This window comes from Lichenostomus cassidix, chromosome 7 (genome assembly GCF_008360975.1).
Source record: "Lichenostomus cassidix isolate B80296 chromosome 7, HeHo_3.0, whole genome shotgun sequence".
Classification (NCBI taxonomy): Eukaryota; Metazoa; Chordata; class Aves; order Passeriformes; family Meliphagidae; genus Lichenostomus; species Lichenostomus cassidix.
The window spans coordinates 7,457,557-7,481,648 of NC_139488.1; the positions used below are offsets into that span (position 1 = coordinate 7,457,557).

Consider the following 24,092-nt stretch of genomic DNA (forward strand, 5'->3'; position numbering starts at 1 on the left):
TTTCATCATATGATGATGTCTTACAGAGGGCCGTGAAGCCCTTATTTTTTGATATCTCACTTTTACCTTTTTGTCATTTTTTTTATCAATGATTTTAATGCTTTAAAAAGTCTTATTTTTGGGGTTTTTTTTTATGGCAGTTATGGGATTAATGTTTTTTTTCCCCTCTATTTTATGCTGTCTAATAGTGAATTGCAGGCATCCTTTCACATTGTTTTGTTTCCTTCAGTAGTTAGAAATAAACTTACCTTGGCAGGAAACACTTTGCCAGGCTGGCAAAGAGACTGCTTAGCCCTCACATGCCAGGTGAGTTCAGCCAAAACTCCCTCAATACTTTCTCTCTCCTTGTATTATCACAGTAAATAACATAATAGGTGAAACTATACCTGAACTTATCCTTGGGAACTTCCAATTCCAATATGGAATTGATTATTTTTAGGACCTCCCTTAAAGTAATACACAGTGTTTGTTATGCTGAAGTTAAATTAAGCATTTAAAAACATTTTGACTGGACCTCCAGTAGTGTTGAGCACAACTAGAAGCCTGTATTTTTCAGATAGATAAATCAGCCTTTCACTTACTGCAAAATCTGTCTCCAAGAAGAGATGTGTTCAGGTTTGTGATGGTGCTGCTTTAGCTCCTGGTTGAGAGTGAGCAGAGCAGGCTGAGCTCGCTGACCTCTGGCTCCAGCTAAGCCCAGCAGCTCTGTCACATGAGGAACTGTGCTGCAGAGCTCTTGGCCTGAGCCCCAAACCATCCTTGCAGTGTCTGAGGCACAGCTGGGCACAGAGCAGAGCTTGGGCAATGAGGGAAACAGGCTCCTGTCACACCATTCTGCCTGTGCAGTTACTGCATGAAACTGTGCTGGGAGTAAAATGAGCTGGTTTAATTTGTGGGGGTTTTTCCCTCTCTGGTGTGAGCGTTGTGAGGAAAGGTAGAGATGTTAAAATCCCTGTCAGAACTTAACACCCTGGAGCTGAGTTAGGCAGAGAGGATTTAAACAACATTTCACCATGTGTGTGCAGGCAAGGGCTGTCAGGAAAACAAGGAAGCAGCCAGAGGGTTGAGGGCAGCTTCATTTGCAATCATTTCTGTGCCAACAATTATTAACTCCAGTGGATTGGGCAAACTGTAACACTCACTGCAGTGACTTGGAAAGTACTGAGCTCTATAAAGAATGAAATGAGCAACAGGCAAGAATTTAAACTAGGGTCGCTAACTTTGCTTTGAAGCTCAGCTGGTTTGGAACAGTGGAGTTGTGTTGTGTGCCTTGCTGTCTGCAAGCTTTAGAGCTCACCCTGTCCTCTGTGCAGGAGAGTTCCACCACCATTTCACGTAGCCCAAATAAAAAGGCAGAGGTGGTGAGTTCTGCAGAGGAAGATGCTGACCTTAGGGAAGTTCTCCCTGCCTGCTTTAGATGTTTATCCTCCCTCCACTCACATTCCATCCTTTCCACTAGACATGAACTGATCTGCTGGTGTCCCCTAACAGAAATCTGCAGTTGCATGAGGGAAACATTAAAGCAATGATCAAATAAATACTAACTGAAGCTGGCTTCTATTTATCAGACCTCCACTAAAAAGCTAAAAAAAAAAAAGAATAAAAAATGTAAAACTGTGGCTCCAAACTTGGATAAAAAATCCAAATCTGAATAGTCTATTTTAAGGGAAGTGTCACGGATAAACTGATAAAGATACACTGAAGCTGTGTATTGCTTTGGCTGGATCAAGACTGCAGCTTTCAGTATCAGCAGTGCTGAGTGGTACCTGCTGTTAGTGATTTTTTACCATGTCATACTTCAAACTACATATTTGTTCAGAAGAGCAAGGGGAAGTGATTTGTATTAATGTTTTATTAATGGTAAATATTGAAATTAGACGTACACAAGATATTACTATTAAAGCTTTGAATTATTCAGCTGTCTGAATTGCTTTCAGGTTTCTCCTTGGCCTCTGGTCTGTCTGCAGGTTAAGTTTGCTCAGTGTATGTGGTGGATAGACATGGGTATGAACTTCCACACAGATAAATGCAGCTTGTTGTGCAGTGAAGGGAATCCTGCTGTTTACTCATCTAATGGCAAGTCATTAAACCAGTCCTTTACTCATTTAATGACAAGTTATTAGAATAAAAGTCTGATAGCTTGGCTCTCCTGTGTATTGGGTGAAACAGCAAGGGCAGGTGAGCAGCAGGGTGTGTGTTACAGGCCTGGGAAATACTGTGCCTGCTCCAAAGCACTGGGCATGTGCTGCAGCAGGTCACTGTGCACAAGAGAGACTCACTGAGCTTCACTGAAGTGGTTTACAAACATCTCTCTGCAACACTGAGATGTCCTGGTATAAAGCTAAAGGTGTGAAAACGTTTGTATGGACTTGGTGATTTCTGAAACTCTTTAGGACTGACTTCCTGCCAGGAGCACCAGCTACCCCTACTGCGTGCTGCACTTCAGCCCTACAAACAGGTAGCAATGGTTTTTATGAACCAGCAAAGTGAGGAGAGGAGCTTGTCCCAGAAATCCGGTTCTCCTGTGTCAGCTGCTAGACCAGGGAAGTCCCGTCCTACCTGGGAAGGACCATTTGCCTGTAAATGGGATTGATTTCCCCTGCAAATATTTGCCTCTGATCAGGTTACTGGATTGGAGCCCCTATTTCCTCCAGAGTACAAAGGAAATAAATAAGGCTTAACATCTTTGCCATGATTATGTTTTCAAAGGCTATTTACAAAAGATCTTTAACTTTGGCTGACCCTAGCACAACGTCATTGGGTGAAGCTGGAGGGAACAGTTGGTTTCTGTGCTGTGCAGTCTTTATTTTGGCTGGCAGTCTGTTAACTCTGATAAGTGGGTAAGTGCATGCCAAGCAAAGTCAGGCTTATCGTGAGATTCTGCTTTGCCTGCAGAGAGAAAGTAGCCCCAGAAACAGTTTTGTAGGCCAGTAAACAAAAATCCATATACTAGAATTTGGGGTTGACCAATTCTGGATCTTGAGCAGTTGAAAAGGACCCTGTCAGGTGTTTTATTTGCTACTCTCCCTTCTCTAGATGTAGAGTTGTCCTGCTCTAGTGAGAACGGTGCTCTGGCTCTGCTGGAACTGCCTTGATCACAGCAGGCTGCTGCTGCTTTCCCTGCCCTCTCCAGGGAAAAAACAAAAACAGCTCTTGTTCCTTGTGAATACCTTCTGGTGGCTGCCCTGCTCAAGCCTCCTTGAGCAACAACAGAATGACATTGTGAATTAGTGTCATCGTGCCCAAAGGGCGTGTGACAGCCATGACACAGGACTCTGGTTATGGTGGTTGTGTGGGATGGTTTTGGTGTTTGTTTCCAGCATTTATTGCCAGTATTTGTTTGCAGTTTCAGGAAAAGAGCAGTGCACTGTTAGCTTGGAAGAATCAGACTTAATTTTTTTTCTAAGACTTTTATATTCCTAGATGGCTTACATCCTGTGCGGGGAATTGCATTCAAAGGCAGCGTGAATTCAGGTCAAACTTTGCCTACTTGTAGTAGATGGATGTTACCGATAAAAACATTTTACGCACACTGGGCAGAGATTTATTTAAGCCGCTTCTACAAGCGCCTGTAGTGAATTTAGGTTTCCTTTGAGCTCCCTGAGAACGGTAAACTATTTATTGCCTTTATATGAAACACTGTTTTGACAGATTTCCTCGGAAGAAGCACAAAAGGAGATGTTCTGTTCTTTGAAAATAACGAGAGCCACCGGCAAGAAGCAGCAACCCTGCATTGAACAAGGGAACCACTTCCAGGTTATCAAAACATGCTGTTGAACTGAATTTGCAGCGGCATTTTCCAATGTACCATGGGATGCATCAAATCCAAGGCTGCCTTCCAAGGTTCCAATGCTGTCCAGGATGAGAAGATCGGGGGAGGTGGCGAAGGGTGCACTGGGGAGAAGTCCTCGCTGCTGGCGGTGCCGGTGGAGGAGAAAGGCCCCTCGAGCGCCATCGTGCTGGACTACGCGCACAGGCTGTCGCGAGAGATCCTGGAGCAGGCGGTCAAGCAGTGGGCAGTGACCGAGAGCAAGTACAGCGACATCCCCTTCATCGAGAGCGACGTGCCCTGAGCCCTCAGCCAGCCTGGCCCATCTGGGAGCACTCAGTGCACATGAAGCACCCCCAGCTGTGCTTTGGGCATCTCTGTGTGGAGGTGTTTGCAGGGAGAGCCTGAGAAAATTTGCCTTTCAATGTAGATTGCTAACAAACTAATTGGATTGCAGTAGAACTTATTCATCAAGTGTCATTTGTTGTCAGCCGTATGTTGAGTATATTATGTCTTTGTATATGTCGGATGTGACCAGAAATTAGCGTTAAAAAGAAGATGAGAACACTGTGGCCACCCTGCACCTCTACAAGCACTGCCACAGAGGACAAAACGTGAATTATTTGTATGTTCTGCATAAAAGATCAGTGGCCTGTTTGTAGGTGAGAGGAACTCTCTGTGCTTGGTGAATTTGTCTGCGTTTTGCTAAAGTGAAACCAAGGTCTGCATGTAGCAAAGGTAACTGCTGTCATAAATTTTACTTTTGATTCCATGACCTAACTAAATCTGCAATCCCACAAAATGATGAAGGTGATGAGAAGCGTTAAACCCAAGTAGTAACCAAGTAAACCCAAGTAGTATTCAGGGAACCATATGAATGATGATACTATTCACTTCCATTGAAATGAACCAGTGAGAAACATGGCAGTGTTGTTAAGCAGCGCATTATCATTAACAGATGTTTCTGTAAACGCATGAAAGCTTGTCTCTAAAACCCTGCAGTAAGATAGGTTAATGACATCTGGTAGCTGTGTTCAGACCAAAGCTGGCTGGTTTTTTTGGTTTGGGTTTTTTTGGTTTTCTTTGGGTTTTCTTTTTGTGTTAGGGTGCTGGTTTGGGAGAATTTGGTTTTGTTTTACTGTAACCCAGAGAGGAGTGCAAAAACTACTGATGGTAACTAGTCAATGAACCTTCAAAGGTGTGACAGTTCTTTAGCACAATTTGTTTCATGGGAACCATGGCTGCATTATGCTGAAAGTCCTCTATGAAGTACCAGCCTTGGGACAGGACATCTTCCTTCAGCTCCTGTAGGCTGCTGCTTTCCCATTGGAAAAGCTGTTGATGGCAATGCCAGGATGAGCTTGGGGAGCCCCAGCCCTGAGCAGCGCTCTGAATGCAGAGTTAGGGACTGAGAGCCTTAGGCCCAAAGCTCCAGGGCTGCGTTCCTCCCCCAGTTGTTCTGGCTTGCATCCACACTGCTCCCTGCTTGCCCAGGACTCCAGCCTAACCCACTGCACTCACAGCTGGCATTCCACACATCAGCACACCATGAGTTACTCCTTTTCATCCTCAAGATACAACATTGCTAATGTTTTAGACAAAGTGAAGGCCTTCTAACAGCTTGGCGTTTCCCACCTGTTCGTCCCTCTTTCTGTGATGCCCAGTTTAAAAGACAGTTCTTCCTAGATCAAAGTGCTTTCCATTTTATGTTTTCATTTTACAGAGAAATGCTTTCCATACTGGCAAAAGCTGTTACTATTTTTAAAAGGTACATGTAGTTCTAGTAAATTATACAAACCATGATTTTTCAAGCAAAGGGAAGCAAGCAGAAAGAGGACCATGTCAATTGCTATTTTTAGCTTATTCTCAGACATAAGACAGTCTGTGAATTGAGCAATTTTGCAAATGTTGTGACAGAAATTTAGGTATTTCAAATTCACCTATATGGGGAAGTGGTTTTATCATGAATAAAGGGTGAAAAATGCTTCTTTGTGACACAGCACAAGGCTGCCATTAAATCCCAGTGACCAGCCTGGATTCCCAGTGAGTGCTATTAAGGCTGTTCTCAGGCTTTTGCTGGAAAAGGGAACAAAATCAGCTTATGCTGTAACGTCATCCTCTTTGAATTAATCTAGTCGTCTTCAAAGCCTTTTGCAAAGTGGGACTAAGGCTTTATGGTTCACTTAAATTCTCCAGCTAAGAGTGATGTTCCTTCAAGTTCTACAGTGTATAAATCATTAAATCACACTCTGTTTGCTCTAAAATACCTCCATGTATTAGTGTGAGTTAGAAAGCAAAGCCAAATCACTGATCAAGTCAGTACATATCAATTGGATATTGCCTGAACACAGTATTAAAAAAGGTTTCTCTTCTTATTCTAGCAAAAAAAAAAAAAGGGGGGAGGGGGGCAACCTTTCTAACATGAGTCTGGACTCAAAAATGTTAACTCTACTCACCACAGTAATTAAATCAAAAAGCCAAAGCTCCATAGCCATTGTTGGCCAGGTAGGTGAAGAGCAGGTAGAAAACTGCACTCACTTTCAGAGCACCTTTGGGTGGATCTGCCCTGGCGCTTGTACAACACCCTGGGGCTGCCAGGGGTGTTGGGCTGCTGCAGTGCTTCCTGTTGCCATGTCTCAGATCCTTCCTCTGGATGTAGCCTTAGCATCTGACACTCTTCAGGAATATCAGATGCACTTCTGAAAGCAGCTTCCCTGTTGGCAGGCTGCCACTGCAGGGTCCAACTGCAGGGCAGAGCTCTAAAACAGCCTGAATTTCCATCCCAGCATCCGTGCTGCAAAGCACTTGGAATTGCCCGGGGGAGGAAGATACCCAGGCACATTTGAAATGCCCCAGGACTGCTCCCATGTGGGAGAGCTGCCCACAGGGTGACTCAGCCCCTGCTGCTTGCTGCCCCAACCAGCTCCTCACCTGCAGCCACACCTCATCAGCCCTCGCTGGTGCCTGAAGATTCCAGCAGCTTCAGGATGGCTCTAAGTGCAATTCCAGCTGCTTTGTGATGCTTTCCGTGACACTGGCACTTCAGGGAAGGCATGCAGCAAATGGAAAGCAAACAAGCTTGCAAACAACAGGGAGGTGGCTTCTCACCAGGAAAATCATCTCTTTTACAGGATGCTGTCCTTATAAATAATGCACTTACCCTTAATAGAAAATAAATCTGTTCAGTACTACAGCATGGTGAGAGATTGAGGGAAATCTCTTTCCAGAGCTCTGCTCTGTACAGTTCATAGGCACAATACTAATACATAGTAAAAATAAAGACTTCTTTATCTAAATAAATTTAGATTATGCTAAGCTGTGCTGTGGTTTCGTAGAGTCACTGACAGTGGGTTTCAGCTAAGTTGCCATTGATTCTTTGACTTGATTTTGTGTAATAAAGGCACTCCAGTTTGGGACTGGTATACTCTGCAAAACTGTTTACTTCTATTTAGGAGTTAAAAATACATTCACTTTATATTTTCTCCAGGAAACAAGATTAATCTGAGTGGATATGATGTGACTGACTTGATATTCTAATAATGGTTCAAAATACATTAACTTGCAGCACAACTTTGTAAAGTTGACGATTCTGGAGTAAGGCACATCAGTATTCCCAAATAAAACACACTACAATATATTTTTACAATATTTTTTGTGGAAAATATTTTCTTGTGGACCAAATAAAATTCAACTTACCATCTGCTTGTATGTGTTTCATTTGAAAAAAAAATGCACAGACTGGACAGGATCTCATTACCATGAGCTTGGGATAATTCCTGTTCACATAAATTTTGGAAGCAACTGAACATGCAAGTCCAAGTTTATTAATTCAGAAGTTTGTTCTTTGTAAAATCTTGAAAGTCATTTACAATAAGAGAAGGTATGATCCCTAGTCCCTGGGAATTACTGCGTTTTTCATTAAATATAGCTGGCTGAAGACTGCTCCTTTTATACAAAAATAATGGACTTAACCAATATTTGAAAAATAAATTAAAAATAGCCATTGTTTATGAATGTAAAACATACAAAATTTTTAAAAATACAAGGGGATGTTTGCACTTCTTACAGAACCAGCCTGAGGTAGGAAGTCAAGTGATATTATCAGAATTACCCTAAGGGCATTAATGAAATCTCAATTACTTTTGGAACCAAACTCAAGGACAGTCCCATAACAAGTATGTCCATGCTAACATGAACTCACTGCTGAAATTTTAACAATTTTATATTAGAAGATTCTAATGACAAAGCAAGGTGCCATTTTTTCTTGATTTAGCTCTCTATTTGCTCACCTCTGATTTTTTGGAAGTCACTCTGGTAGCTCACCTTGATGCCTGCATTTCCTGGACTTTGTTTCCAGGCACCAGCTCACTCCTAGAGTGGAAAGAGCCTTAAGCCATTGCAGACCATTGCTGTTGGTAACAAAAACTGCCCAATGCTGAAAACTCCGTAACGGTTCTGCTGTAGCTCTGACTTTTTGACTCCCCAGTGCTGGTTACTGACTGTGGCATTTGAACAGAAGTTTTCCTCCTTTAGTCTTCAGAGAAGCCAAAATTTATATTTGTGACCTGCCTGTAAGTGCAGAAACACGTAGGGAGAAACACTGACACATGATCTGATGAAGTGTAAAAGAAGGCGTAATGTTGAAGAAAGATTAGTAGCTCTGTGGTGCTTACACAATAGGAAAAATAATTTCCCTCCCACAAATACTTGTATCAAAGGATTCTGGTTATATGGTGTAACTCCATGTATTATTAGTATCAGAACCTTGAATGCACAGGAAATGTGCTGCTCGGTGTTCACAGCAAGGTTTGAGGCACTTGTTCCTTCACCACTGTAAGACCAAGAAAAACCAGCAATTTTTTGAAATAGTGAAAAACTAATTATGCAGTTGAATCAGACTTAGTGACATTTTAAAAAACGGGCTATGCAAGCAAAGAGAAATGTGCTCTAGGCTCTGGCAACATTATCCCATTTGAAACATTTACATCACACAACAAGGCTGAAAAATGGCCAAACCTTAAATCAATATAACAATTTCTTGTTCTCAGACTAATAATGTATCAGTCTGAGCTTTTATTTAAAAGGCTATTTAACACCATGGATTCTGTCTTGCATTTTCCTTTGTAGCTTTGATTGTGTTAAAGGTTTAACTATATTTTATTTTCATTGTATGCAGAAGAATCTGAGACGCAAACCCAATTTACCAGATCAGTGACAGAGCCAAGAACACAAAAGGTCTCTTGCCTTCTTGCTTATTAGGTCACCCCTTAACTGTATTCTGTTCCCCAAGGGCTCCTCCTAAACTAAGAGTTGATGCAAAAAAATTAAATGTTAATCATTGTGTAAAGCAGTAAAAATAACAATTTGCCTTGAAGTGATTTTTCCAATTATTAACCAGAGATACAATTATTTTCTCATTATGAAGAATGTTCTTGAATGCAAAAAAAAATAGCCCTGTGAATCTCAGGCTAGCTTAAAGAGTTTTGTCGAAATTGATCACACTATTAATTTTTGTATCACAGAACTAAGCAGATAGACGTCAATAGATTTGATCTTTACAACTTGAGATCGTCGTTTCCCAGTGGTTTAAAACAGTTGTCCACAAATTCATCACTGACTTCTTCTAGAGCAGCTGGTTTCCATTTGGGGGAATGGTCCTTGTCAATCAGCACTGTCGGATGGAACAGAAAAACACCAAAGGTACTTGTAAACTTCTAATTAAAATGACTTAAGATTGCATCAAGACAGATCGCTACAGTGATTACATGGGGGAGAAAAATCAGTGTGCTCTGGAGAAGGCAGAGTTTTTGTAACAATTATTTCTATTCTAATCAAAATTCCTGAGTTGTGACCTGTTCAGAGATGTATCTGGGAGTTGCCTGATGATACAAGGAACACTGGATCCCTTCAGAAGCAGCCCAAGCTTTGAAGGAACAGACCTAAAATTAGTGGTTTAGTTAGGCTTGCTACTCTTGCCTGACTTACACTTCTTCATGGGAGCCTGGGAACAGTACATTATGCTGCTACTTTTGGACAAGGCTTTCACACCTCTGTGCAAGAGCTGACTCTTGGCAGAGTACAGGAGATGACTCAGTGGTGTTAAATGCTTAAAGCTCATTTAAACACATCATGTAAACTAATAATGAAATAACTCCCGAGGAAAGAGTAAAGCAGAGTATCTTTGTGGGAACCGAGAATGTTTATTTGTAAATACTGACAGATACTGCAGGCCTGGGAAGATTTAACTGTGACAACCTGCATAATCTTAGTATCTAGACTTCATGCTCTATCCTGGGAAATAGATCACTGAAGATAAAAACCATTCCTGAATAAATCACTGATGTAAGCGTATGGCAAGAAAATACCAATTCCCAAAAACCATTCCCTGTATCACAGGAATGTTGAACCAAGAACAGCTGCACTAGCAAACAGTAAAACAAAAGGGAGTTTATTTGTGTGTTAAAAATGACTAGTATGAATGGAATTCCAGAGCATCCTTCCAAGCATCTTTCAGACTTTAGGAAACCCATAGAGGTGCTATTCAAAATGTGAAATTTTTATCATTTAAAGGACAACAGCTCTAAGAAGTGTGGCTCTGTAGGATGCACTGACTGCCCAACATCCCCCACAACTCACATTCCCTTCAGGTGAGTGATATCAACAACTGATTTGGAGATGCACCTGTGGCCTGGGGGAACCACCTGACCAACACAGCCCACAGCATATAAAAGATGGGCAGGAAGAAGGAGCCCTTTTCAAACTCCTTTCCTGAGTATGGCCTTTGTTTGTTTGTTGGATGGTTTTAAAGGCAGGTAAACAGATGATACTCAGAGACCAGATATTTCAAAGAATAACAGCTATTTTTTGGTAAGTTGTTGTGTCTTTCTAAACTGACTTTGTTCTTATTTCTAGTAAACTAGAAATATCCAAAATGAGGAATGTGTTAGGGAATGGGATTTTATGTTCCTACTTATTTTTATGTACCTACCTAAAGACTGTGCCTTATCAACAGAGAGGCATTATGGCCTGTGTACACCTTATAGTAAAAAATGAGACTTGAAGACTTCTCTTTTAACTTTTCTGTCTTTAACCAATGCTTGAGAATGCCTAGAAAATAAACACCATTCAAATGACACCTGCAGTAATTAAGATTTCTGTAGCTGAAGACATACAAGCATCACAAGTCTTTAGCTTACATCCCTAAAGAGAAAGGCAAGTCAAGGTGCTACACCCATTTATTTGCAACTAGGGAACTAAGGACTCCTTGGAGACAAATAAACACTAATTGTAAAAACTAAGCCACTATATGGATAGAAGCTGCACTTCCACAGAAAACAGAATCCATGAGGACAAATCTTGAAAAGAAATTTCCTGTAAAAGAGTGACTTTGCTATGTTGTTCAATGGGGTAATTTACTGAAAAGCTATACTCCTACAAGTTATTTCTAAACACGGTGAAACCATTGACTGGCTTGGATCAAAAGATGCAATTGTCCCAATCAACTATGTTTATTCCACTGGAGTAGTATTTATCTACTGATTTTCTTTAATTTTAGTTGAAGATCACAGTCTAGCCAAAACAGTCTAAAACTGTTATCCACAAAAGCCAACACTGACTGGAGATGCTTTAAATGAAAGAGGAAAAGATGTCCATGTGTATGTTACTAGAGCTTCACCTCTGCCATGCTGTGACTGCAGCCAGTTCTCCACTCCAGGGCACTGCTGTCTAACCAAGTTTATCCTTCTGTTTGGATCTCTGGCCAGTTCTACTGTTGTGGATAAACTGAATGCTCATAATGGTCTCCTCAATGAAATCTTTAATTTTGTATGAGTCAAAATACTTTTTTTCCAGTAGTATCATAAAAATATTCACTTTCTGCATTGACTTCTGTGTATTTTGTATTTCTCCAGCTTGACATCAATCATTACAAGAACAGAATAAGAATTCTGAAGACCACTAAGGTAGGCTAAGGGAAATTCATTAATTTAAAAGGGACTGAGCACGGACATTGTGTTAAGGGTTTGTTCTTGTGTTTCACCATTTTTAATAAAAATCCCCAACTCCTCTGTTCAGTAGCAGTGACTTTGCCAGACTTCAGTTAGTGCTCTGTTGCTGAGCTTCCTTCAGCACAGTCAAAACTCTGATATTTCCAAGCCCCTGACATTCTGTTTGCTGCCATAAAATCTCTCAACTCATGCAGGGCCCTGGGATGCCCAAGGTACAGCTAACATCTGCCAGCACTGCAGGGGAGGTGGCAGAAGCTGCACAGAAATATCATCTTTGCAGGATCAGCAAGATGTAGAAGACCTTTGCAATTCCATTTCAAGTGCACAATCCTGCACAAAGAGTTAGGAAGGTAATTTAAGAGATATTTTTCCCTGAGATTTGCTGCTGAGATTGTATCCTACCTAGGTGTGTTTGAGCACTGACTCCAAAAATGACCACTTTTCTTAGGCAGTAAGATTTGAAAAACAATTCTTGGAAACTACCCAGACCTATCAATTTCTTAGTTTACATATTATTCTATTATTGAAGGTGAAAAATTGATACCTCATGTGTTCCAAGTCCACATTTACCATTTTATGGGAAAATGTTGATGAAATATGATCCATGTGTTTTATGCTTTAAGGGTTTTGGCTTTTCTTTAATAGCTTCAGTCACAAGAATCATAAACAGGGAAGACTGTTTGCCACAGCAGATTTTCAGGTTGAAAGAAAACTGGCTAAAAGAAAAATGAATTTTTGACCTCAGGTCAAAGCAGATTTAAAAAGCTTTTAAAGTACTTCCCTAGCATGCCTTTTAAAATTATGGTTTGAAGCAGATGAAAGCTATTATTAAAACCTGACCTGTGGCTATTTGATGCTGAAAAACCTTCTTAACCTAGGCTCTGATTGTTGTAACTCAGCTTCTTTGGGTGGTAGATCTTTTTGTGGTAGAGAAGGTCAACAGCTGGCTCTTAAATGCCTGTCATGTAATGCTTTAAGAGAGAAGGGACTAATACTTAACACTTTTATCACTTTTATTTACAATGGTTGATCCTCTGAAGTACTTAACAATCTCACTTCCTATTAAAAAGGATGCTCAGCACATTGATGGATAATGATTTTTATGAAATTAGAACCAACTACAAAAGTGATCTTTAGTCAGCTTCTACACTCTTCTGAAACAAGAGAAACAGTGCTAACACTGGAAATGTGAGAACAAGACATACACAGTAAGTAGAGAACAAAAGTGCTTCAAGAACAGACTATTATTACAAGCAATCCCCTCAGTGCAGTTGGATCTTTGGTGTTGTTTTTTTTCCCCTTCCTCTGATATAGTTAAACTTTTGCTACATCATTCTGTATAAAAGAGAAGTTTCCCAACTGCTGTTCTTGCAGCTTCTCTCTCTACAAGCAGTTTGTGTATTTCCTGGCCATACTGACAAGGGATTTGCTTTTGTACTGTACTGCAGTCCCCAGATGGTTTCATGACCTTGTGCCTTACAAGGAGAAATTCAGTTTGGTGTTCCTCTGACTCTCAGACTTGGAGTTTGTCACTTCCTGAATAACTACATTTCAGCAGCTTATATGCTGATTTAGAATATACCGCAGGAGTAGTATTTTTAAGATATCCTTGTCCCCATTACCAACATAATGAAAACCACTTCTCAACACGTGGAAAATTCTTCAAAGGAGTGTCTGCTAATAAGTGCTAAAGACTAATTAATTAAAATCAGAAACTTTCCCCATGCTGTACGAATAAATTTTGCATCTCTCACCCCAGGCTATCTTTAATACAGCGCTACTAATAGTAGACGCTCCAACTAATATCCATTCCTCAAGTGGATTTTTAACTGCTTTATAAAGACAGATATAAAACAATGAGGAGGAGGTGATAATATGTACTTGAGTATGCAACACTGTGAATTAAAAGTCCAACCCAAAGTTATCCATCTAAATGCCTTGTACTGTAAGCTCCTTGGGAAAAGAAATGCATGTGCTTTATTTCATCTCGTGATGAACAGGACATAAATAATTGCTTCAGCTCCTAACAGATGTGACTTTGGGTTTGACAAACTGCACAGTGAATCAGCAGTAGGATCAAGGACAGACTCCAAGTCTGTCCCCTGGATGAACTTGCTGAGCCACTGCTCTACTTTTACCACTACCTCCCTTGACCAGTGACTTAAAATGCTGAATTATTTAACAATTTACATATATAGTTTTTTAGTAGTTAAGACACTTCTATTCAGAGATATTCTGGACATGGGGGAAAGTAAGTCTCTGTTCTAAGAGTTTTCTATGCAAACAGTTGTTCTTGATTTTGAATCTTAAAGCACTGTGTAGCTGGCTGAACCAGTTCTGTGGCAATACTAAACCTGTATTAGTTTAATAATAAGTGGACATAAGTGATATGTGTAGCTGCTCACTGCTGTCAGTGTTAAATATGAAATGGTGAAACCAGGTGGATAAAGCTTAGGGAACAGAGATTACACAAAGGAAACAACGTGGCTCTTGTGCTTTGGAACAAACAATAAATTTTGGCTGCACAGGAATCCAATAAGCAAAACCTATGAAAAGCTGGGAAGTGTTCTCTGGGCTGTTGCTCACATGCACTTGTAGTAATCTCCAAAGAAGCACCACAATAGTGAATCTGTGTATTATTAGTTTGAGAAGTGTTTCTGGTGTGATGCTTACCTGCTCGAACCCCTTCGTAGAAGTCATGGCCTTTCTGAAAGATTATAAAAAAACAAAGCTGCAACATGACAGATTCTATTTATCCCATCTTTCCCTATCCCACTTCTGCTCAAAATGCAAGTCCTCAGGGTTCAGATAAGTCCCACTTGTAATGTTCTTTTCTAGGTCTACTTTGTCTTTACTTATTAAAGAGCTCTCTGTATCTTCTTGCCTAAATGCAGCCACATATCTTAAAATCAGTCTGTGACCTGCAGCTAATCAGTCCCTTTGCCACAGTCCAAGCTCTCTCTCTCTGTTACATCTCAGATATTTTTCTAAAGAGCTTCATATGATGGGGCTGAGGTGTGTAGGGTCAGAAATCCTTCTGAGAAAACCTCCTCTACGGGAATTGTGATGTATTTTGCATACTTGGAACACTCTGCAGTTAAATGGAATCCTGTAAACATCCAGTTATTTTTTGATAAAGCTAAATGCAACACTTAAATCCCTAAGCATGCTTCATTAGTAACGGAGCCCCAATCCTATTTTCAATCAGGCATTACAACATATCAGAATTAGACAGATTTTCACTTCTTTAAGTATTTAGTTTAACCATAGCAAATCATTTAATCGGACATATGAAAACCTTATTTTAAAATGTGACCAAACTAATAATAAGGATGCCATGGGGAACCCTGTAAGGTAGTTTGTTCAGGTAATTCAGTTAGCAGCTCCGTTCCACAGAAAAGATCACTTTCTCATATGCAATCCAAGTACTCAGCACTTAGTACAAATAGCACTGAAATCTCTTGCTGTGATAAATTTTTCATAGACAACACTCTTGAAAGGCAGTGATAAACAACTATTTGCATCCTGCTGCTGGGAACTTAGGCACTGAGGACTAAGTAATTTAAATAGAAAATCTGTTCAAGAGCACCAGTTTTAAAATTACAATCCAAATATGAAACTATATATTAATGTTTTCATGCTTTTTTACCAGAAGTTTTCTACCATTCCCATCTGACCATTATTAATGTAGCATCCTTTGCATTCCATATAATAACATGAAACTAGAGAAAACTGACAGCCTCACAATCACACAAAGATGACATTGAAAATTAAAACCTATAAATTATAAACCTATTAATTATATTGATGTAACCTACATAAAATTTTTAGTCTTGGATAAACTGCTCCCCCTCTGTGGCTGGAAAAGGACAAGGGGCTCAGCTGTTGCTTACCATGCATGCTTGGCTCAGTCTGTATTCCATCATGAGTACTTCCTGTAAGCTCATGGAAGCTCCTTCTCTGAGCTGTCTGAGAGTCAGCTTTAAGGATGTAGGTGACATCTTATTAATAGCCTGGGGAAGACATTCACATTATTTTTATTTTCTTCACTTTGGACACATTTGCAAATCTGTCTTTTGTGCATTTTAAACTTTGTGAAGGAAATGATGGCTCTCTTCTCCCTGAGCTCCCTTTGTGACACCTATTCCTCCTGCTCCCTCCCACCAAGCTGTCACATTAAATGAACTTCCTTGCATAAACTTTGATCAGCAAGATCTCTGGGATGTATGCCATCACTTGTGGAAAGCCTAGAATTCCTAAAGTCCCATCATCTATGATCAAATTACTACTAACCAGAAAAATTGATGTAGTTTGAAAGACATTTTCAAGCAGAATCTTTTGACAAGTGTTATAAGCAATTATACTTTGCTTTTGAATATCATATGTATAGTCTGAATTTCTCTTAATTTACTGATTAGCTGATATTAGTATTGCCCAGCATTTAAGTTTTACTTGGTACAATAATAAGGTAATAACAGAGAGACTGGCAACACACTTCAAGTAGTTGCTTTCAGATCATTTGCAGAGACCCAATGATGTGCAAAGAAGAAAACTGTGAAAGAAAATATTAAAATAACTCAAACATGAATGCATATTTATCCAGGCTTCTTTTCTGGGCTCAACAGACACTGAGGTGATTTAGCCCTACATTACTCTGATGATAGGAAGCTTGGAGGTCATGCCTTACTGCTTTTGATGGAACTACAGGCTATAAATATTGTGCCACAGACAAGATTTGTTTAAGGGACACAAACAAATGCTGTAAATCTGGCTCTCAGGAGTACCCCTGGATTAACAGCAGGCCAGTAAACAGTAGGGGAAAGTGGGGAGAAAGACAAAAACCTAGTTAAGGAAACGGAACCGAGCTTTAAAGCTTCATGGGTTGTGGGGAAAAGGAGCTAAATCTTATTGTTGCTTATCTTTGTTTTTTTACTCTAAACAAGACTCTCCTTCCTCTGTAAATCCAAATATCATTCACAGGACAATAGACATTTCCTGATAATTAGGACATTTTTACCACTATTAAAAAGCAGCAGATGGTAAGATTTGCCTCTTTACATTATTTTCATGGCAGATATTAGGCTCCTTACCACAGACTGAAATGGCAGATTTCCAGTCGTCAGCAGCAACATTTTTTCTAGCTCCCAATTACTCTTCATCCCTCCAGACACCAGCTGATACAGCAGTGACCCATTTTGCCTAGTTAAGCTGGAAAACATGTGATTGCTATACAAGCAGGAGTCTGTGGAATTGTGCCTCAAAAGCACTGGTTCTGCCCTTCTGTTGCTTACATGTAACCACTGTGCTTGAGAGAGAAGCTGGCAAAGAAAGAGCCAACAGAGGCTCAAAGTGCCAACAGCTCCTGAGGTCTGGTCAAGCTCTTGAACAACAAGCTGTGCTTCAGCAGATTAAGAAATGTGCTGTAGCTCTAACTACATCACTGTAGGTCTCAGATGGATGGCAGCTCTTAACTGGACCCCTTATTTCCTGGAGTATGCTCTTGCTGGCCTTACCATTCAACTGGACCTTTCCCCCTTTGAGTTTGACATCCTGTAATTTAGATTAGGAAGCTTTGCTCAGACCAGGTTAAATGGTATGCAGGGTACAGCGAGATGGTTCCAGAGTTGAAATGGTAATGGCAAGTTCTTTCTGGTCAAAGCAGGCACTGGAATAGGGAAGATCTGAAAACAGCACTTAAGGCAGCTGCTAGATGCACTAGACTGGTTATCTTGGCATATCAATGAGGCTGAAGGTGGAGGAGGTACTGACATAAATCAAGCTGGAGGAAGAGGAACATGGCAGGAAAATGGGTAGGAGTAATTGCAGAAAAATGAGTCATCAGTGTAGCTATAAATACATTCTCTGTACAAAGAGTTGGGATTGGTGCTAGGGAACAAGCCTGAAAAGGAGACAGGATAGGCTGGAGTGGGGAGTACTAAAATGCAAAGAAGCCTTCATAGAAATATTTGACATCTATTCCAGTATTTCAAACCATCTTGATTTTGACACAACGATGCCAAAAGCTCTAAGCTGAATTTGCAGTAGACTGAATACCAATAAAATACTATCAGAAGGTGACTGAATTAAGTGGCATTGACACAGTGGAGCACAAGAGTTACAGTGGGAATAGTTCTTCTTTTACTTAAAAACCAAAAACCTCCCAGAGGTTCAGTGCATCACCTCCCTTGCAATAGATGAAGACACCCATGACTTTCTGAGATATCAAGGCATTTGTTCAGCCACAGGGAACAAAGGTCCTGGATGAGCTTTAACAAGTATGGGAAGTATCTAGCCAAAGCATCACAGGAAAGCTGCCTAAGGACAGAATATCACTCTTACTGGTCTGTTAACACAGTTTCAGAATGCTGCTTTGAATTCAACACTCCCAAGTTTCACTCCTGTAATCTACGTCACCCATTTGCTCCATATCCATTAACATTTCAGGGGCTATTGTGGACATCCAGCCCTGACCAGTAGCTCTGGACAATGTGTCCTGTAATTCTGAGTCTGCAGTGTCCTGCACACTACATTGGCATTCATTCAACAACAATAAAAGATATTAAACCATGAAGCATCAGTGCTCAGAAGCTGTAGTGTCCTGCCAAAAAATGCTCTAAGAAAGCATTATGAGAAAACCAAGTCAAGTATCTGATCCTTTTCAGGTTTTGACCCCACATGTTTACTTCATCCCATTAGAAATGGTGTATCTGCTATTCTGAAGCTTTTTGGCTCATGTAAATCCTGAAAACAAAATAACACTATGAAGTTAAAGGCTTGAAAAACCCTTGAGTTCAAAGTTAGTTCTCTAGCTTTCCACCTGTTTGCAACTAGGTTCAAAATGTGCTGTAAATCATCAAGTCATTCTCAAGTAGAATTATAACAACTTTGTATTCTTCTTCATGCAATATTTCAGTATCAGATAGGTGACAGCCTGCCAAGAAGGCATGTTTTGAAAGCAAAAAGCAGAAGTACTGCAGATCACACTGATCAGGATACTTGGGATAGCATGGCTCAGTATACTTGGATTATAATCCAGTATACTTGGATTATAGCAGAGCTAGAAGTTCCATTTTATTAACACTAAAAGGTATCTGTTGATCCAAGCTACAAGGCAGATGTACCAAGGGGCACCTCCAAATTAGGGTATCTTTATTAAACTTTGTTAGGGCTTATTCCATAAGCATACATACCATAATAAATATCCAGCATAGATATTGTTGCTATTGAATCAGCTGATATGGTATTTATCAATTGGATATGCTGTTGTTCCTGTACCTGGACACTAAAGAGAAACCTTGGTTTCACTATCTTACCTAATCTTGCTGCTTAGTACAGCATGTCTGCTGTCAGGAATTTCTCTGAAGCTTAAGTATTTGTTCACACTAGTAAGTCTTGCATCTGCTAGAAAATGTGGGATTTGTTTTGTGGTTTTTTCCCATGAATTTCTGCACAGATTCAAGGAAGTCATACTAATACAGTCTTATCTCTTGAACAGAACAGACAATTGTTCAGAAACTTCGGTCAATTCCAAGGACATTCATTTATGAATCACATAAAAGAAAAAAGTTGTTATAAAGTGCTATTAAAGACATGAGATAAGAGAACTGAAGAAGCAACAAAATAGCCTCTTTTTTTTTTTGTTCAGGAATTTAAAAAATCAGTTACCCTAAATTACAACTTTGAAGTCGATGACCTAGTTTTAATCTCTAAATTAAAATCATTAAACAAATGTACTACCATAAACAATAAAGAAAAATAAGAAATAATTTTTGGTTGTTTTCAGCATCCACTGAATCTAATCAATACAAACAGATAAAATTTTCATTCTGGCACCAGCTCATTGGACTGCATTATCCAATGAAACTTGAATACTAGGGGAAAAAATGAGCTTTCCCTTTTATTGAATTTTGCTTTTTTAATACATATGCTAAACTTCTTGCACTGTACTAGATGTACTGTGGTTGGCACAAAGAGAATCTGAAAACTTCCTTTCTCAAAAACAGATAGTTCCAGCGACAATGTGTTATATTTTGAATTAAAATTCTGTTTTAAAGTGACAGAATACCTAATGTGAATACTACCTTATGAAACTCCTTCTGTTCATATCAGAGATGATGGGTGTTTTGTATTATTATGAAAATGGGTTTTTTCTGTGAGTTGTAATTAAAGTTAAAATGGCACTTTTGTTGGTGAAATGCTTGAGTTCTATCTAGCTGTAGTATTTTACTAGCTCCAAAGCAAACTTATACAAGGCATCTGAACTCAGACACTTCAAAGGAAGACATTATTTATAAATTAATGTAAGTTGCTTCTTGCTTTTGAGGCTGAAGCATGAATTATGTGTGTAGCATTGCTGTACAGTTTTTGAGTAGTAACTACATACAGCACTCAGAAATGCAGTAAAAAGATAAAAAAAGTACTTTGTGATTATACATTTTTTGCTGTTTACCCAAATGACATATCTGAAATGGAAGAAAAACAACACCACTGTCCTGGCACTGTTTTATTCCAAGCCTTGGCAATAAAATGAGAAGCTATAAAGGGAACACTTGTTCCCAACAACCCCCTGGCTGTGGGGAGAGGAAAAGAAAGGGGAGTTTAGTTTTTCACTAGATTAGAGCTTTATGCACAATATGATGGTGATCACATTGTGTGATTTTAGAGGAATATTCTTGTCTGAGCAGAACTACTGAGAATCCTTCAGGACTATGTGTGAGAACCTGAGGCTCTCAGTCCAATGCCCCTATAGGGCGACTAAAGTCTGCCCTATGATAAGAAGCCATAAAACCAGACTTAAAATCTCTAACAAAAATAACATAGAAGGCATTACCTCTAGCTGCTTCATGGCAAAAGGAGAACCATCCTGCTTTAATTTTTTAATGATTTCTTCCATGCTATTTGCTGAAAAAATACTATAAGAAAAAAAAAAATTAGTTAACAAACTTCTTCAGTCTTCCTCTTACCTTTGAAGGGTCAGTAACACTGACATTAGAAACAGAGCATAACAGCTGCTTTTCTTAGCAATGTGCTCCATGTTGTTCAGTTTCAAGTAACTCAGGCATCTCCTTTTTCTCTACAAATCTCTAATGTTTCAGTAAACCTCACCAACAAACTCTGGTATTTATCTATAAACTTGAATTACTACCATCAGTCTTAGTTGTATTGTTGTAACATATCAAATCTTTAGCTATCAGTTCCGTTCTACTGGTTTGGTGTCAACATCTTTTGTCTCTAAATATAATTATTGTCATCCTTCTTCCAGAGTTTTAGCTGCTTCTTATCACTCTCACTTATTTCTCCTTCCCTTTCTGATGCACAGAAGTTCCAAGCAATCACAGAAATGGCCTTAAACCAATGAGTGCTAGGTAACATTTCCTGTTCAGCTGAACAGCTATTCTCACAAATTCCTATCCAATATCTATAGAAAATGTTCATTTTAATGTGCCATAGGCCATGAATCAGGCTACTCTGCTCTAGTATTTAATGTACTGATGAATGAAATATTTAATGAGATTCAGATAAAGCTCCCTAAAGACAAAATGTTACTTAAAAATGGAGATCGTTTCTCTCACTTCATCTGTGAAATATTGTTACTAAATTTAACTTCATGTTCTCTACCCAAGAAAATATTTTTTTAAAATTGCTGAATACCTGTTAATCTTCTCCATATGTTCATCAAGTACAAACGCCTTTTCTTGATCAATTGTGCACTATTTAAAAAGCAAATACATATTTTACTTGGTTACTTTTGACTGAAAAGTGTATCAGTACTAAAAAATTTCAGTGACCTGTGTTATAGAAACATCATATCACAAATGAACAGTTAATATTTATAAGACAGTGCCATTTTTAATGAATTATAATTTTGAAGTGTGTATATATGAACCTGTCACTTCATCCTGCATCGATAAAGATGTTGCCTCATGCTGCAGTGCTTCCTCTGAGCTACTGTGTATCCACATTTGTCTGGATGGTTACCTTCTACACAAGTAATTGTGATTATTCTAGCAAAACAATTCTGTGCAATACACTAAGAAAGTCAGTGTAGATAAATCTACTCAAAAACCTGAGATTGTTTTTAAAAAGACGTACAAAGTGTGTGAAAGATCCATCGGCCTTTTGTGGGAAGGCTGTCAAATGTTTCACATCTTCTGGCATTAAGGGGTTTGGGACATAAGCAGATGTTTCAGGAACAGCAGCTGAAGCTGAAAAAGATTCCCTGGCATTTCAGCTCTGATAACTAAAAATACACAGTTTCCATTCAGTGTCATCTTGTAAAGCAGGATACTGCAACATATAATCATTCCCATTTCATAGCACTCTGTTTTGTCAAAATAATCAGTACTATGATGTAAATTGGCTTATCCCACTTATTTTTCTAATTAATCTTATTTGTGAACTTAGTAATTACAATACAGAAATAACAAGAGTAGACACAGCTCATTTTAAAGCTGAACAACAGGGAAATAATATTCAGCCTGACTAAATAACACTGAATACTGATTTGACTCTAGAAGTTTTCTTTCTTTTGAAATAAAACTGCAGTGCACATCAGAAGAGTTAAAATAGCCACTGACTGTAAAGGCAAAACCTTTTCTTTTCATGCCCATTGTTACATGGAGCTAACACAAGTATTATGGATAGAGTGCAAAATGTTTAGAAACTCATTCTTTTCAACAACAAAAAAGATCAGTAGCACAGACAAAAAAAGAATGTCTACATATATTTAACAATTTTGCTCTATTTCAGTGATTTCAGATTACCTTCATGTGGTAAGAGTTCAGTAAGTCTGCAATTTTTTCTTTTGAAGGAGATTTCAGTGCTATCAGGTCTCTCTCCAAGGCAGGCAGCTTTTAAAAATAAGATTTAATTACAAATAAGGGTTATTACTATAGTAATAGTATGATATACACATATAAACACCCCCTCATCCTCCCCAACTTTTTGACAGACCTTAAAGAAGTATAAAGCAAACAACACAAGGAGACAGAGTTCACTAGAATTTAATTATGTCTGCAATGACCAGCAAAGAACCACTTTCCAAGCAGCCCCCAGAGCAGTGCCACAGCTGCAGCAGGAAAAGCCAGGCTACACCAGTCTGAGAGGAAAGAGCAGGAGCCTGGCAGCACTGCTTTGCTCAGAACAGCATCTAGCCAGCTCCATGCTGACAGTCATGGGCATTCACACAGAAAAGGGAAGCAAGTCATAGTTCCTCCTTCACTTAAGTACATGCCAGTTACTGGAATATTATGCACTGTAAGAAACGGACAGGATACTTGTTAAGGAGATTGATAAAGAACACGTTAATGGGGTGTAATCCTGATTGAATACTTTGCAGCTGTATAAATACACTGTTGCCTAAACTGCACCATTTTTTGAGCAACTTCGTTTATGCTGAGTAGATCATGCCCTTCCAACAGCGGAACTGTAAAAACAGCACCATTTGCTCCTTCCTTCAAGCAAAGCTGTCACCAGCTGGCAAGTGTTAGAAGGACAGCTTGAGAGTGTCTTACCATCCCTGTTTGCAGGGCATGGCCAGCTAATGTAACTGCACCTCTGCAGACACTCGTGTTGCTAACAGTGCATTGAGGTGCTAAACCCCCAAATCTGTCACTGGGGCTGTAGGTTGTGCCCTGGCCAGCACTGTTGGCACCTTACCTTTTCAGATTCTACAAAATGTGTAGCAATGCCAGCTTTTAGCACATCTCTTCCTTTCAGCCGAAATCCTGTTAGTCCGAGGTAATAGCCAATCTTTCCTGAGAGCCTTGGCAAGAAATACCCTCCACCTACATCAGGAAAAAGGCCTGTAATAAACAACACAAAACAAAAGTGAAGAGAGAAGAATTTGTACTAATCATCACTTAGTAGCTATTTTTTCTTGTCTCACTTTCATCTCCCTTACACAGGCACAGCAACCTTGCCCAAATTTCTCCTTGACTTGGCTTGACATTTCTGGCAGCAAAACCCTTCCTAAAAGCAAACTCTTGAACACTTTCCAAACTGTATCCTTTCCACTAGCACATCCTTTAAAAATATATACCAAAGAATAATATTTATTCTGTTTGCCAACAACTCGAGACAATTTTAGGTGCTTGAAGAATCAAGTGTGTTCTCAGCAAAGGAACAGAAGTGACACCAAGAATTGTGAAACAATTTTTGCGAATTCAAACTGGACGCTGCTTTTGCACTGAAATCTTTTATTATGATAAAAATATAAAACACTGATTAAGTGCCTCTTGTGCAACTTAGTTTGAACAAATTTTGGGGCTGAGAATTCAATAATAGATCAACAGTATTGCCAGGGTCCTCTTGAAGGT

At 39.4% G+C, this 24,092-nt stretch overlaps 2 protein-coding genes across 18 annotated transcripts in view; one reads left to right on the plus strand and one right to left on the minus strand.

Moving 5' to 3' along the window:
• AKAP19 (A-kinase anchoring protein 19) overlaps positions 1–7,471 on the plus strand; it is a 31,365-nt gene extending 23,894 nt beyond the window's left edge. For 3 of the 16 annotated variants that reach the window (XM_085066027.1, XM_085066025.1, XM_085066026.1), the window contains 2 exons: positions 230–306; positions 3,652–7,471. In XM_085066027.1, coding sequence (XP_084922153.1) covers positions 3,810–4,073 — 264 coding nt within the window. In that variant the 5' untranslated portion in view covers positions 230–306; positions 3,652–3,809 and the 3' untranslated portion in view covers positions 4,074–7,471. The remainder of the gene's footprint in view (positions 1–229; positions 307–3,651) is intronic. The other 13 variants (XM_085066031.1, XM_085066029.1, XM_085066024.1 and 10 more) reach the window with 8 other exon arrangements.
• Positions 7,470–24,092, minus strand: part of HIBCH (3-hydroxyisobutyryl-CoA hydrolase) — a 40,196-nt gene continuing 23,573 nt past the window's right edge. For both annotated transcript variants that reach the window (XM_085066015.1, XM_085066014.1), the window contains exons 8-14: positions 23,434–23,579; positions 22,539–22,625; positions 21,427–21,485; positions 20,606–20,687; positions 15,669–15,788; positions 14,449–14,482; positions 7,470–9,440 (exon numbers count right to left, since the gene is read on the minus strand). In XM_085066015.1, the coding sequence (XP_084922141.1) occupies positions 9,325–9,440; positions 14,449–14,482; positions 15,669–15,788; positions 20,606–20,687; positions 21,427–21,485; positions 22,539–22,625; positions 23,434–23,579 (644 nt within the window). In that variant the 3' untranslated portion in view covers positions 7,470–9,324. The remainder of the gene's footprint in view (positions 9,441–14,448; positions 14,483–15,668; positions 15,789–20,605; positions 20,688–21,426; positions 21,486–22,538; positions 22,626–23,433; positions 23,580–24,092) is intronic.